The sequence below is a fragment of the Empidonax traillii genome, unplaced genomic scaffold (assembly GCF_003031625.1).
Source record: "Empidonax traillii isolate 1590-97213 ecotype Southwest subspecies unplaced genomic scaffold, ASM303162v1 scaffold135:size1941959, whole genome shotgun sequence".
In the NCBI taxonomy this organism is placed as follows: domain Eukaryota; kingdom Metazoa; phylum Chordata; class Aves; order Passeriformes; family Tyrannidae; genus Empidonax; species Empidonax traillii.
In genome coordinates, this window is record NW_020955328.1 from 1,521,694 (window position 1) to 1,534,451 (window position 12,758).

Here is a 12,758-nt window from a genome sequence, read left to right on the forward strand (position 1 = left end):
TGGCAAGGTTTGACCAGGTGATATTCAGGATGGCACAGGGCTCCTGGAATGACCTGGCAGCTCCCTGGATTCCTGGGGGTGGAAAGGTGTAGCTGTTGAATTTTGTACGAGCAAAGCTTGGTTGTTGAACCGCACGTTCCGCTTTGTCACCCCGTGTTCCTGCATTTTATGGCAGGGGCAGGGAATTAAAACAGCAACCAGAGCTGCAGATTTCCTACAGGATTATAAAATCCCCAAATCCAAGGCTTGCAAGAGCAGAGATGGGTGTGGTGGGGCAGAGTTTCAGTCTGTATTTTTATGCGTTTGTGGATCATATGGATCCTGCAGTTAGGAAAGTTCTTGCCCACAGGAAAGCTCCTAATGAATGAAGGTTGTCTGTTGCTCTCTGTAATGTATCTTTATCCATCTGTAACTTCACCAGGTGGAACTATTCCAGGTGAAGTTTCCAGGCCTTACACTCTGCCTAGGGAGGAGTTCTTTATTGTTTAGCTGGAAAGCTCCATCGCAAAAGCTTTTGCTCTGGAGGAGAAACCAACAGTGCTGCCCACAGCTGGTTTTGTGGGCTTGCAGCAGGAATGTGCAGGAACCAAGGCAGTGTGAATGCACATCTCCTTCAGCCTAGGAGTGCTGCATGAAGAAATTCAGGAGGAATTTCATTCTGGAAAGGGTCGCCAGGCATGGGAAGGGGCTGCCCAGGGAGGTGGTGGAGTCCCCATCCCTGGAGGTGTCCAAGGAATGGCTGGACGTGGCACTCAGTGCCATTTCCTAGTGGACAAGGTGGTGATCGGTCAAAGGTTGGACCTGGTGATCTTGGAGGTCTTTTCCAACCTCAGTGATCCCGAGATTCCGTGACACCTTTCCCTGAGCACTCGGTCACGCCCCGTCCTGGCGCCGTTCCCAGCTCTGTGCCAACAGCTTGGCTGTGCTGCCACCACCGCGCCTGCATCGCTGAGGGACTCCTTCTCCAGAGCCAAGAGGAGCAGGAAGGAATCCTGGGTTTTGGCACTCCACCCTCATCAGGGTGTGGAGCCGGGATGCCTCTGGTAAAGCACGTGCATCCTGCCCTTTTCCTGGGAGGTGGTTCACGCTCCAGATAAAAATTGGAAAGCTTTTGGTCATAGTTTAAGTGCAGAGGGTCTCTTTTTTTTTTGGATCTGAAGTTCCCAGCAACAGATTCAAATGGTGAAGTACCAAAATTGTTATATCTACATCGTGTAAAATTCCCAGGAATGCCTTTGTTTCCTTTTCAAGTTACAGTTTGTCCACGGCTGTGCAGCCAAGTGATTCAGCATCCTGGGTAAGCCAAGGAACAACCAGCTTAGCTCCAGAACAGACAGAGGTTGTGAAGGGGAGATAAAGCCCATGTTCCCCGATTTAGCAATGTTGGAATGTGTGTGTGCAGTGGGAAAAACAGACTTTCATCAGTGTTCAGCTTCAGCATCGCCAGTGTTCACGTCCTAAACCACCACCACTGCTGCATTTCCTTTCCTGCAGTGACTTTGCATGATAATTCCAACATGCAAATGTATTTGTGTTTTATATGTGTTTTTAACATACAAAACTTCCATGGGATACAGACACAACAGGACAAGACAGAATTATCAGCAGGGCTCCGAAAGTTCTGGTGTCCTACTAAAAAATGTCAGGACCCACAATCAGGTTTCCAAATTTGGATGTAAATAAATAAACTGAAGCCTGGCATAAAGTCCCCAGGCTCAGCACCATCCTGGTGTGAGAGAAGTAGAATAAACCTACGCTGGTCTCTCTGGAGACCAGTGACAGGACCCGAGGGAACGACTGGAGCTGTGTCAGGTGGGATCTCAGGAGAAGGTTCTTCCCCCAGAGGGTGGTTGGCACTGAACAGGCTCCCCAGGGCAGTGGGCACAGCCCCAAGGCTGCCAGAGCTGCAGGAGGGTTTGGACAACGCTCTGAGGGACAGGGTGGGATTGTTGGGGTGTCTGTGCAGGGCCAGGGGTTGGACTGGATGATCCCTGTGGGTCCCTCCCAGCTCAGGAGATTCTGTGGTTCTGTCGGCTCTGCTTCTCCAGGAATTACAGATCCTTGTAGAAACAGCCTGCAAATGTCCCTCTCCCAGCTGCTGTTGGCTTTGGCTTCCCTCTGTCTGGAACCTGCCGTGCTTCCAGGAGGGAGCCCGGGATCGGCTCCTTCCCCATTCCCCTCGGTGCCTGTTGTCATCAGCCCCGGCTGCCACGGGCAGTCAATTCGGAACTGCATCAGCGTGTGTGTATTACCGCTCCCATCGATAGCGCAATTAATGTTGGAGTCAATTTTGGTGTTAATTTTAGGCCATGATTAGTGTTGACACTGCGTGTCAAACGAGCGGCGTTTACGAGCGCCGGGGAGAGGCCGCCCGTTCGTCCCCGCCTTTACCGCCTTTACCGCCTGTTAGCGCTGCCATCGGGGCCGGGATCTGCTGGGAGAAGGGGGTGTGTGTGGGTGTGTGTGTGTGAAATTACACCCCGAAAACTTGGGGCACAATCTGCACGTGCCGTGCAATCCAGGGAGCAGAATGACATCCGGAGCGCTGGATCCTAATCACGGTTCCGGGGAAACATCAGAAATAATGATCAGTTTCTGATCGGGGCTGGTGAATAATTCATCCGCTTTGATTTCCACGTGCTGCCCACTGATACTTTTCAAACCAAATGTGTTCCTACAGGAGAATAATGGTCCCACTTCTTATGGAAATACCGGGGCACAAATCATTTTGCCAACATAAAAACAGTTAAATAAGACGGTTCCCGCTTCTATTTCTTTTTTTTTTTTCCCCCTCCTCTCTCTCCTTCGCTCCTGGGTGTGCTGGGAATGGAGCCGTGGCAGGAGCAGCACTTCCAAACTGTGCTGCCTCTTCAAAAGAGCCTGTTCTGAAGCCAGGGCCACTCACCATCACCCACTGTTACTGCCAGTGCTCTTAGGTGATTAGCTCAGCCTGGCTAATTAACCTGGGAACTCTCCAGTTTTTGGCGTGCTGCCGTTAACTTAAAAATCTCATTATTCCTTTTTTTTTTTTTTTTTCTCCTGAAATAGAAAGCCATCCTCCACTGCCCATAAATTTCAACCGAATCTGCCTTGTTCACAGCAAAAAAAAAAAATCCTTAGTTGTGCAAATCCTCGTGGTTTTTATTACTTGATAAATGGCACAAAACACGTGATGAACTGGGGAGGCAACAAGACACGCGAGTTAATAGTGGTGCACTTTTAATTTTCATTTTCTTAAACTGCGTGTGGTTCCTCAGATGTAAACTGTTTTCAAGAGTTTGTGCCCTGGCTGGATATTTTTAGCTATTTTATTGGTGGGCAAAAGGGATTTTATTGAGGCAGAGGACGCAAGATCTCAGGTTAGGGAACTATTCCAAGACTTCTGTTACAATCTGAATTTTCTGAGTGAGAAATGCTCTTAATTTGCCCGTTTTCTGTGCTGTCAAAAATCGTCAAGATGATGAAAGTGAGGAAAATCTCTTGGTGGGTGAGACAGACTGTGGGACCAGCCCTGGGTACTCAGAGCTTCATCACTGGTCCCACAGCCCTGGAGTGAGTCACTCACCTGCCCCAGGTGGGAGCAGGACTTGGCTGCCAGTTTGTTGTGGTTGTTGTGTGGATTTCTGGCAGATCTTTGTGTTTCTGCGTTCCAGTTTACTGTGGTGACGAGTGTTTAGCAAATCCAAAGCCTGAGTGTTTCTCCTGTTGCTCCTTTCCTGATGGTGCTGGAACCTCCTGGGGTGGTCCTGGCTGATGGGATCAGTGTGGCTGTAAGGGAACAACCACTTAGGCATCCCTCATTTCTTAGGTGCTAATCTTGGAGCCTTGAACTTTGTGTTTTGCAGAATTTTTTAACCTGCAGTTTCTAATCACAAGCTTGCCCACAGCTGAGAGTGAGAACAGAGGCAATTTCCAGCCCTTGGCATCTCTTTTCCTGCACAGTCAGGTCAGAAGGACAAAATTTACTTTTCTTCTCCATTTTTTACCTTGATTCTTCTGCTGTCTGCTATGAAAATCCAAGAGCAGAAGTCCAAGGAGCCCCTCTGGCCATGTTTGGGATCAGTTATGCTCCTCTCCCAGCGTCTGGACTGGTTGTCCCTTGGTCTCTGGGCCAGACCGACACCTGCATCCACTTGTTTTGCAGCGTTACAACTTTTCCCTTTAATTTGGCAACAATACTGCTCTTTTAGCAAAAAATTAGGGATTTATGCTGCTGTCTTTGAAGCTGCTGCAGTATCTCTCCGTTCCAAACCCTGCAGTTGGATGCTAAGGTGAAACTGTAAATATTCTGCAAATATTCAGAGGCAAACAAATGATCCGTTTTGATGGATCAGAGTAGCAGTGGAGGAAACCAAGACCAAGGAGAAGGTGAACTGAAACAGCCTCGCTCTGTGAAGTTGCACTCTCAGCTCTGGGAAGGGGAGGTGGAAGGGAAGGATCTGTAATATTTTGGACTGCCGCCTGCTTTGCTTCCAATGACCCTCTGATTAATTCCTCTGCCTCTTTATTTTTTTTAATGAGCCTGTTATGGCATATCTTATTGCAGGTGCTGATTGGATCTCGGCCGTGCATTGCGTGCCATTTTGATTTGGATTAAATGGCACAGATCTATCTGCTGCCTCTCCCCTCTCCCCCTCCCGCCCTGGTTCATCATGCTCAGAATTCCGAGGCTCTGCGATGAGAGTCTCAGCCCTCCTGATTGCAGAGGATGTGCAATCGGCTTGAGGAATGTGTACTCAGAGCTTATGATCCTTGGGCGAGCGGGGACTGGGTGATGCATGTGGCTTTCAAGGGACGCTGCTATTTCCATCTGTTAATGGCATTCCAGGCCGGCCGGCTCCCGGAGCTGAGGGATGGGGGATGCAGGGGACAGATGCTGCTGATCTCCAGGAGATGGGCCAGCAGAGATCATCCGGTGCTTTTTTGAAAAGAAAAAAAATATGCGGCAAAAAAAAGGAGTTGCTGCTTGCCCCGGGCGGGTTTGGAAAGAAAGTGCTGCAAACATTTGGGAAGGAAACAGGGAAGAGCTGAAGGAAGGACAGGGGATAAAAACTGAGATAATAATGAAATAAAAAGATTTTTAAACTGAGGGCAGGGTGATGAGGCTCTGGGGTGCTACTTGGGAGCCTAGGCATGTGGTCAGGAACCCCTGGATTCTGGCACTGGGAACACACACAGCTCCCTGTAAGAGGGATGCTGGCAGAACGTGTGTTGGACCTGTGATAAATCCCTGAGTGGGGACAGGGAGGGACAGCGTGAGTGCCCTGGCTGCGGGGAGAGCAGTGGAGGATGTGCTCCAAGGAAAAGAGGGAAGGATCCAGCCCTTGCAGCTGTTCTCTGCCCTGGCAGTGTGCCAGAGCTGCTGTTACCACGGTTCCCAAGGAAGACATGCCACGTCCGAGGGAGTAAAGGTCCAAGAAGAACAGTCCCTGCGTGATTCCCCTGCCCCACATCTCGAAGATGCACGCTGATTTTCTTGCTGTTCTCTGCTCTTTGACTGCAGATTGGGATGGTGGCCTGGAAGATGACCCTGAAGACCCCGGAGTATCCCGAGGGCCGGGATATCATCGTCCTGGGCAATGACATCACCTACAAGATCGGCTCTTTCGGGCCTCAGGAGGATGTGCTGTTCCTCAGGGCTTCCGAGCTGGCCCGGGCCCAGGGCATCCCCAGGATCTACGTGGCTGCCAACAGTGGGGCCAGGATTGGTTTGGCCGAGGAGATCCGGCACATGTTCCACGTGGCTTGGGAGGACCCGGATAACCCCTACAAGGTAAGGAGGCACAGGAATTCGGGAGTCTTATTTTTACACCACCTCTTTCAACAGAAGTGAGGGTAACAGGCTGTCAGGTCCAAAGTTCTGCTTGTTGCTGGATCTGGAACACTGGGAGTGTCCCATGCCAGGTTGGATGGGACCTTGAGCAGCCTGGTCTGGTGGAAGGTGTCCCTGCCCATGGCAGGGGGATGGAACAAGATGGGCTTTAAGGTCCCTTCCGCCCCAGACCATTTTATGATATGATTTTATGATCTCCCAGGCAGCAGAGTAGTGTCCAGGAGGAGTCAGTGCTAAATGCTGCAACATTCCCAGCTTTCCCTGGCCTCAGCTGCAGCTCCAGTGTGGAGAGAGGGTTTTCTTATCACTGTCTGGAAATAAATTCTGCTCCTGTGAAAGTTTGCTTTTGGAAGGGGTTATTGGGGATCAGGAAGGGAGTGGAGGTGAGAGTGAGATGAATGAACTGTCTTTCCCTGCAGGGATACAAATACTTGTACCTGACTCCTCAAGACTACAAGAAGGTCAGCGCGCTGAACTCGGTTCACTGTGAGCACGTGGAGGAAAACGGAGAGTCCAGGTAGGAATGAAAAGCTTCCTGTTCATCCTTGGGTCATGCATGGCATATCCTTGTGCTCAGCTGGGACATTCTGTAGGATCCAGGGCTGTGGAAAGCCATAGCTGTGTGTGGTCAGGGCACAGAACACGAGTTAGAGGTTGTTCCATGAGGCCTGGTTTGGGGCAGGGCCGTGTTGACCCCATGTCATGGCTGAGGCTTGGAAGAAGGAACTAAAGAAAGGGTAAAAACCTCTTTTAATCTCTTGTTCTCTTCCTTTTTGCCTTTGGCTTCATTCTCTACCCCTCTTGCCTTTCTCCTATAATCAGCCTGTTCCTCATGCCCTGTGGGAATTTCAGAACCCTTTTCCCAGGCATTCCTCTCCCTTGCCATTCCCTCTTGCAGTGCTGCTCTGGCTGCTCGTGCTGGTTATTCCACGGTGCTCAGGGTGAGCCGTGCACAGGTCCTGGCCAGGTTTTATGCACATTCCTCCCTGGAACCTTAATGATATTTAGTCAGTTCTCATTTTCTTCGTAGCGAACTGATTCAGCAAATCACTGGACCTTGTGACTCAAAGGCTGTCTGTGTCTCCCTCAGGTACAAGATAACGGATATTATCGGCAAGGAGGACGGACTTGGGGTAGAGAACCTCAGAGGATCTGGCATGATTGCTGGAGAATCATCTTTAGCCTATGAAAGTGTTATCACCATCAGCCTGGTAATCCCCCTCTGCTTTCTATTCTTCAAATGTTTCAGCTAAAAATCCTGCAGTGATATCCCAGAGATCCACCTGGGATCGGCCTTCTGGTTGATGGAAATGGGCTGCTGGCACCAATACAGGGCCCCTTTCAGACTCCATTTAAAACACTTTAGTCATTTGGCTTTATGTTTGCTCAGTCTGAAAGCTGCTACTTCTCTTTTTTTTTCAAAATGAGATACATGGTACGTTCAGATCCTGTGTGTTAGAACGGAACAGATTCTGGAGTCCTGCAGCGAGAGCAGATTTTATGGCCTTGTCACACAGACACACCTGGTTTCATGTCGATGGAGGAGTCGATAGGCTGGGGCTGTGTGGACACACACAAGTCAGTGGCACTGCAGTTTTCCTGTATTTTTTTTTTCTTCAAGGTTACGTGTCGGGCGATCGGGATCGGGGCTTACATCGTTCGGCTGGGCCAGAGGACCATCCAGGTGGAGAACTCTCACATCATCCTGACTGGCTGTGGAGCCCTCAACAAAGTAAGTCTTTGCATTTCAGTCCTCAGACCAAGCCCTGTCCAGCCTGGCTTTGGACACTTCCAGGGACGGGGCAGCCACAGCTTCTCTGGGCAATAACTCTGAGTTTCAGTAAGTTCTGCTGGAGCCTCGAGGAGCTGCCACCACCCTGGATTGCCTTGGGCCCTTCTGCTTCTCCCTTCTCAGGCTCTTCCTGATCAAGGAGAACGGGCTCGGGGCTGGGAAACTTCCCTGCCTTTGCAGTCTTTTCCCTTTGCTCTCTGCAAAAATCGAATCCTCCTCCCATGTACCTGTTTCCCGTGACAAGAACATGGCATTGCCAGCCAGAGGCACCATTCCAGGCATCCTGGCTGGAGATTGGCAGGGACCTGGGCAGAAATGCACGTTTAAGGGCTTGAGCAGGAGCCAGGGGAAGGGGAAGGAGGAGAGGCAGCTTTTAACAGAGGTCGTATGCACGGGTTAAATGACAGGAGTGGAGGAGCCCAGAGCCTGGGCAGCAGCATCTCTTTCCCACTGAGTGCTGTGAGAGAGGCAGCAGGGCTGTTCCCAGTGTCTGGAAGTCCATGTTTCAAAATATGTGGGCCAGAATCACCTGAACTTGCAGCCATCCACAGCACTGTGCTAATTCTGGGGAGCACTGAAGCCTGAGCGGTGTGTGGATGGTGATTTTCCTGCTGGAAATCTTGGGGGCAGGAGGAATAACTGGGGCTGTTATAAAGAAAACTTAACAGGTTCACTGCTAAAATGGCTCTTTTTTTTTTTTTTCCCACTCCAGAGGTGGATTTTCTCCCTTGCTGCCCCAAGCCCATTAATCCCACAGCCCCCAGCTCCTTGTCTGGTGCAGACACAGCTCCCAGCCCGCTCTGCTCCCATCCCTCTCCCTGCGGGCTTTGTTTCCCTGGAGTTGGGGCTGTGTGGTGTGAGTGCCCTTTCCCCATGGAGCAGCTTTGTTCTCAGGCACTCTCAGCACCTGGGGTGGTTGTGCTCCATGGCAAGCCGTGTTTCCAGGAGTGCCTGCCTGACAATGGGAGATAAAAGGAAAATAGGCTCTCATTGAATTATTCCCCTGAATAAAGGGGGCTCTGCAGAAAATGAAGCATTGATCCTATCAACTCCAGGCTGCAGCACCCTCAGTTAGATCTCTTACACACATCACACACACCTGCATCAATGGGGGGAAAAGAGGCATTTGAAGATCCAGCATTTAAAAGGGAATTGAGTCAGTTTAGTGCTTGCTGAAGTGCAGTAAGTTGCCTGGTTCCAGCTGTCACTTGCTGGGGCTCGGGGCCCTGCAGAGTTTCCCAGATGGCAGGGCCAGGCTGTTCAGTCTCTCCTCCTCTCTCCAGGTTTAACTGCACTCCCTACCCGTGGAGTCAGGGCTTGTTTTCATAGAAAACTGGATGAATCTCACTAAATTTTAGGCACTTAAAAATTAAGGATATAGACTAAGTTGAGCACCTGACATAATGTGAGCATAGTCAGGAGGAGGTGCTTTCTGGGGGTGATTTATCCCATCCCAGGAGTTTCAATGGGCTGAATAATCCCTTGTGTCCTCTTCCCTCCTCCCTGCTCTCTTGGACAGATGTATTTGTTTGTGTCAGCTCTGAAACTCTACCTTCCTGAAGGTGTAGGAGGAACCTATTGCATCCTATCCAGCTTTGCCAGCAAGACCCAACAATATTTACCTAACCTCGAGTAGTGGGAGCCTGGGAATCCCCACTCACTCCTGGGTGTGTATGATGTGTCTGCTGGTTCCTGTGATCTTCCTGAGGAGAGATCATGGCTGAGACAAAGATAAATAAATGGAAACTGCCACCTTTAGCTCTTCCCAATTAGAGATTTGGGACAGTTTTTCCACTGCTGATGTTTAAATGCTGTCTTCCTAGAGGATGCTGGACAAGGCTTGCTTGGAGTCTTGTGGCTGCACACACATCTTCAAAATGTCTCCTCTCTGCCAGAGGAGAATGTGCAGCACAAAAATGGAGACAACTGGGCTTTCAGGGAGCAGGCAGGGTTTTCTGGGGAGTTGTTTAATTTCTTTTCCCTCTGAAGTGCTGGGTTCTTTCTAAGGTACAAGGGGAGCAGAGGGAGGACAGTGACGAACACTCTACACCAGCAGAGCCGTTGCTGGTCTTGTTCATCATCGTTATGTTGAACCAGCCTGAGGGTTTAGGTGTAGAGGGAAAGGTCCAGCAGCCAAAGCCAGGGGGTGACCTCAGACTTAGCTGATGGGCTCCAGGGCAGTGTCATTTTGAGCTGGGGCTGCTGTTTGGTTCTGGGGGTGGATTCACGTGCTGGCTGTTCCTGCACTGGTGTCACTGCTCTGTGAGTGGAGAGAGGGACATCCCAGGGAGACACCTGATGGCAGGCAGGTCTGAGGATTCTCCAGGGGTGACAGGAAGCTGCAGAGAGCCGGGCAGGGTTTCCCCCTGCTCTGATGGAGCTGTCTTTGTTTGCGAGGACCTGGGGACAGGTGTGGTGGGGACAGTGCCCTGCACGGGGGGCTGTGCCGGAGCTGAACCCCTTTTGTCTCCCCGTTGCGTTTCAGCAGGGGGTGGAGAGGTGGAAATGACATTTCATTCCTCTCGGTGAGCGTGTTACGCGCCTGTGCCGAGCCCGCTGACCCCCCTGAAAATTGAAATAATGATAATGCGCGTCTCCTGACTGCATCAAAGTATCAGCACATCAAAAGCCAGGAGGCATGAAATGCAAATGATGAAGTGAAAGCAGATGGATTGTGCATGATCGCCTGATGCCCAATGAATTTTAAAAGATGCCGGTTCACATGGGGAGAGGGGCTGAAATAAACACGTTATCCCTGCAATTTTTTTTTTATTTTTTTTTTTATTTTTTTTTTGTTCTTGCTGCTCACTCCTGACAATATTTTTTCACACTTCAGCGAGCAGCCACTCCATCTCCCTCCCTCCCTTCCCTCTCTTTCTCTCCCTCTCTCTCCCTGTCGCTGTCTACCTCACACACGTCTCGGGTCATGTCGCCGCAGCTCCGGTGGAAATAATAAGATATAAACCACGAGGTTGTTATTTGCATAGAAATAGCATGGAGCCCCAGGCAGCATGGGAGAAGGACACAGAGATCATTTGTCTAAAATTTTAATGAAAACTTTTGCTGAGGCAGAGATTTTCTTTTTTTTTTTTTAACTTCCCCTGCCTCCCTCTTTTTCCACCCCCAAACCTTCCTCCTCCTCCCTCAACTCCCTTCCCTCGTCATAACCTGAGCACGGGGTGATTCCATAGGTGACGTGCTGGGCCCTGCACAAACACCTTCATTTCCATGGGTTTCCTTTTCGGTGGAAGTAAGAGCAAAGAGCCCAGCACTCCCCATTCCTGCATGGCTTGTGTGGTTCATCCTTCCAGGGCTGCATTCCATCTCAGTCCTCCCAAGGATGTTCCCGAGTTCTCTTGCTGACCTATTTTTTAATCAGTTTGCTCCTCCTTGTCTTTTGTGTTTAAAAGAAATCCCATATTTGAGCTGTTGTGTTAATGGAAACAAATAGTGGCTTTCAGTCACGTTTTCCCTGCAGATGTGTGTTCCAGGCTTTTCCTAAGGGCAGCCAGGTTTAGCAGAGATTTTCAGGAACTGCTCTAAGCTGGGTACACAGTAGTTTGTTGTGTAGATGCTCAGCTTGGAGTCTCAAGCATTTTTGACTGAGATGGGTCAAAAAGACATAAAAGTTCCCTGCTTGGTCTTGAAACCTCAGTTCAGTTATGTTTGCAATGCGTTTTGAGCTCATCAGTTGGAAGGTACCTGCCAGCAGTGGTGTGCTTTGGGTAACCCCATCCTCAGGATTTCTTCCTGTGGAAGTTTTTGCCTTCAGAACGATCTTAATTTAACGATGTGTCTGCTTGTATAACCTGTTCTGGACCTGGAATAGCTCAGGAACCAGTTTTCCAAATCAGCAACGCGGTGTTTCTGGCACTGTGGATTGTGGGGTCATTTTTAGGGGGAGAAAACATTTCCGAAGGGCAGAAGGGTGTCCGTGAGATGAACTGATCAGTGCAAACTCAGTGACCTGCTAATATGTAGATGTGTAAGAATCTCCTCAGCCTGGTCCCAGCACTTGTCCAGTGACCTTTCCTGAGCCCACCTTTCACGGCTGCAGACCCTGCTGGTGCCTGGTGAGACATGAACACGATGGGGGCCATCCCATGTCAGCACAGCACAGAGCAGGTGTCAATCACCTGAGCATGGACCGTCCCCGAGGACTTGTTGATACAACAGGACCGTAATTGCTGCAAGGTGGTTTTGACAATCTGCATTTAAAACCCCAAAACCCCTTTGCACAAGGCCAGAGGAGAATATCTTTGTATTTTAAATTCAGTCCTGACTCTCGAAGCAGAGCTGGGATCAGCTGGTTTGGGAAGATTTATCACAGAGTCATAAAATCCCACGGAATGGTTTGGGTTGGAAAGGACCTTAAAACTCATCTCTTTCCACCTCCAGTGGTGGGCAGGGACACCTTCCACTATCCCAGGTTGCTCCAAGCCCCATCCAGCCTGGCCTTGGACACTTGCAGGGATGGGGCAGCCACAGCTTCTCTGGTTTCACCAGTGTGGATGTGGAGTGGGATTGCAGGTGAACTGTGGGAGCATCCCCTGGCAGGAGGAGGAGCAGGGGATCAGGGGCTGGTGATACCCAGCTGTAACTGCTTGGTGAGACAGGTTTATTTTGGGGCACTTCAGGCAGTCTCGTTCACTGGTGGCTCTTCACTGTCACCCACTGACACAAACCAGGCTGGCACCGACCTGGTGGTTGCAGGTGGTGGCTCAGAGAAGCTGCAGAACTTGAGTGCTCTGGGACTTCAGTAACGGTGAGATAACAGATCAGGGCTTGGGAGGAACAGGCTGCCTGGTGAGAGGTGTCTGGGCAGGTCTGAGGCTCACAGGGGAGCTTGGTGAGGAGCTGGAGGCTCAGGCAGGCTGTGTGAGGGGTTGCCAGCAGTAATATTTACCCTTCAATTTCACAATCTGCAAAAACAAATAAAAGCCCTGTGAGACTGATGCTGTTGGGGGTTTGCACTGTGGAAAGCTCTCTTTTTTTTTTCCCTGAGATTCAAGGCAGGGATAGTTCAGTATCTGCTCAAGATGACTCCAGTCTTGGGATTAGATCAAAGCAATCATGTGAGAGCAGTCATGTGAGTTAGAACAGCAAGTTCCAGCCCTGTCATTCAAAAAAGCA

General features: G+C 50.2%; 1 protein-coding gene across 6 annotated transcripts in view; it reads left to right on the forward strand.

Annotated features, from left to right (window-relative positions):
• ACACA (acetyl-CoA carboxylase alpha) overlaps positions 1 to 12,758 on the forward strand; it is a 109,328-nt gene that overhangs the window by 66,100 nt on the left and 30,470 nt on the right. For all 6 annotated transcript variants that reach the window (XM_027883801.1, XM_027883800.1, XM_027883802.1 and 3 more), the window contains 4 exons: positions 5,504 to 5,773; positions 6,253 to 6,350; positions 6,924 to 7,044; positions 7,455 to 7,565. In XM_027883801.1, coding sequence (XP_027739602.1) covers positions 5,504 to 5,773; positions 6,253 to 6,350; positions 6,924 to 7,044; positions 7,455 to 7,565 — 600 coding nt within the window. The remainder of the gene's footprint in view (positions 1 to 5,503; positions 5,774 to 6,252; positions 6,351 to 6,923; positions 7,045 to 7,454; positions 7,566 to 12,758) is intronic.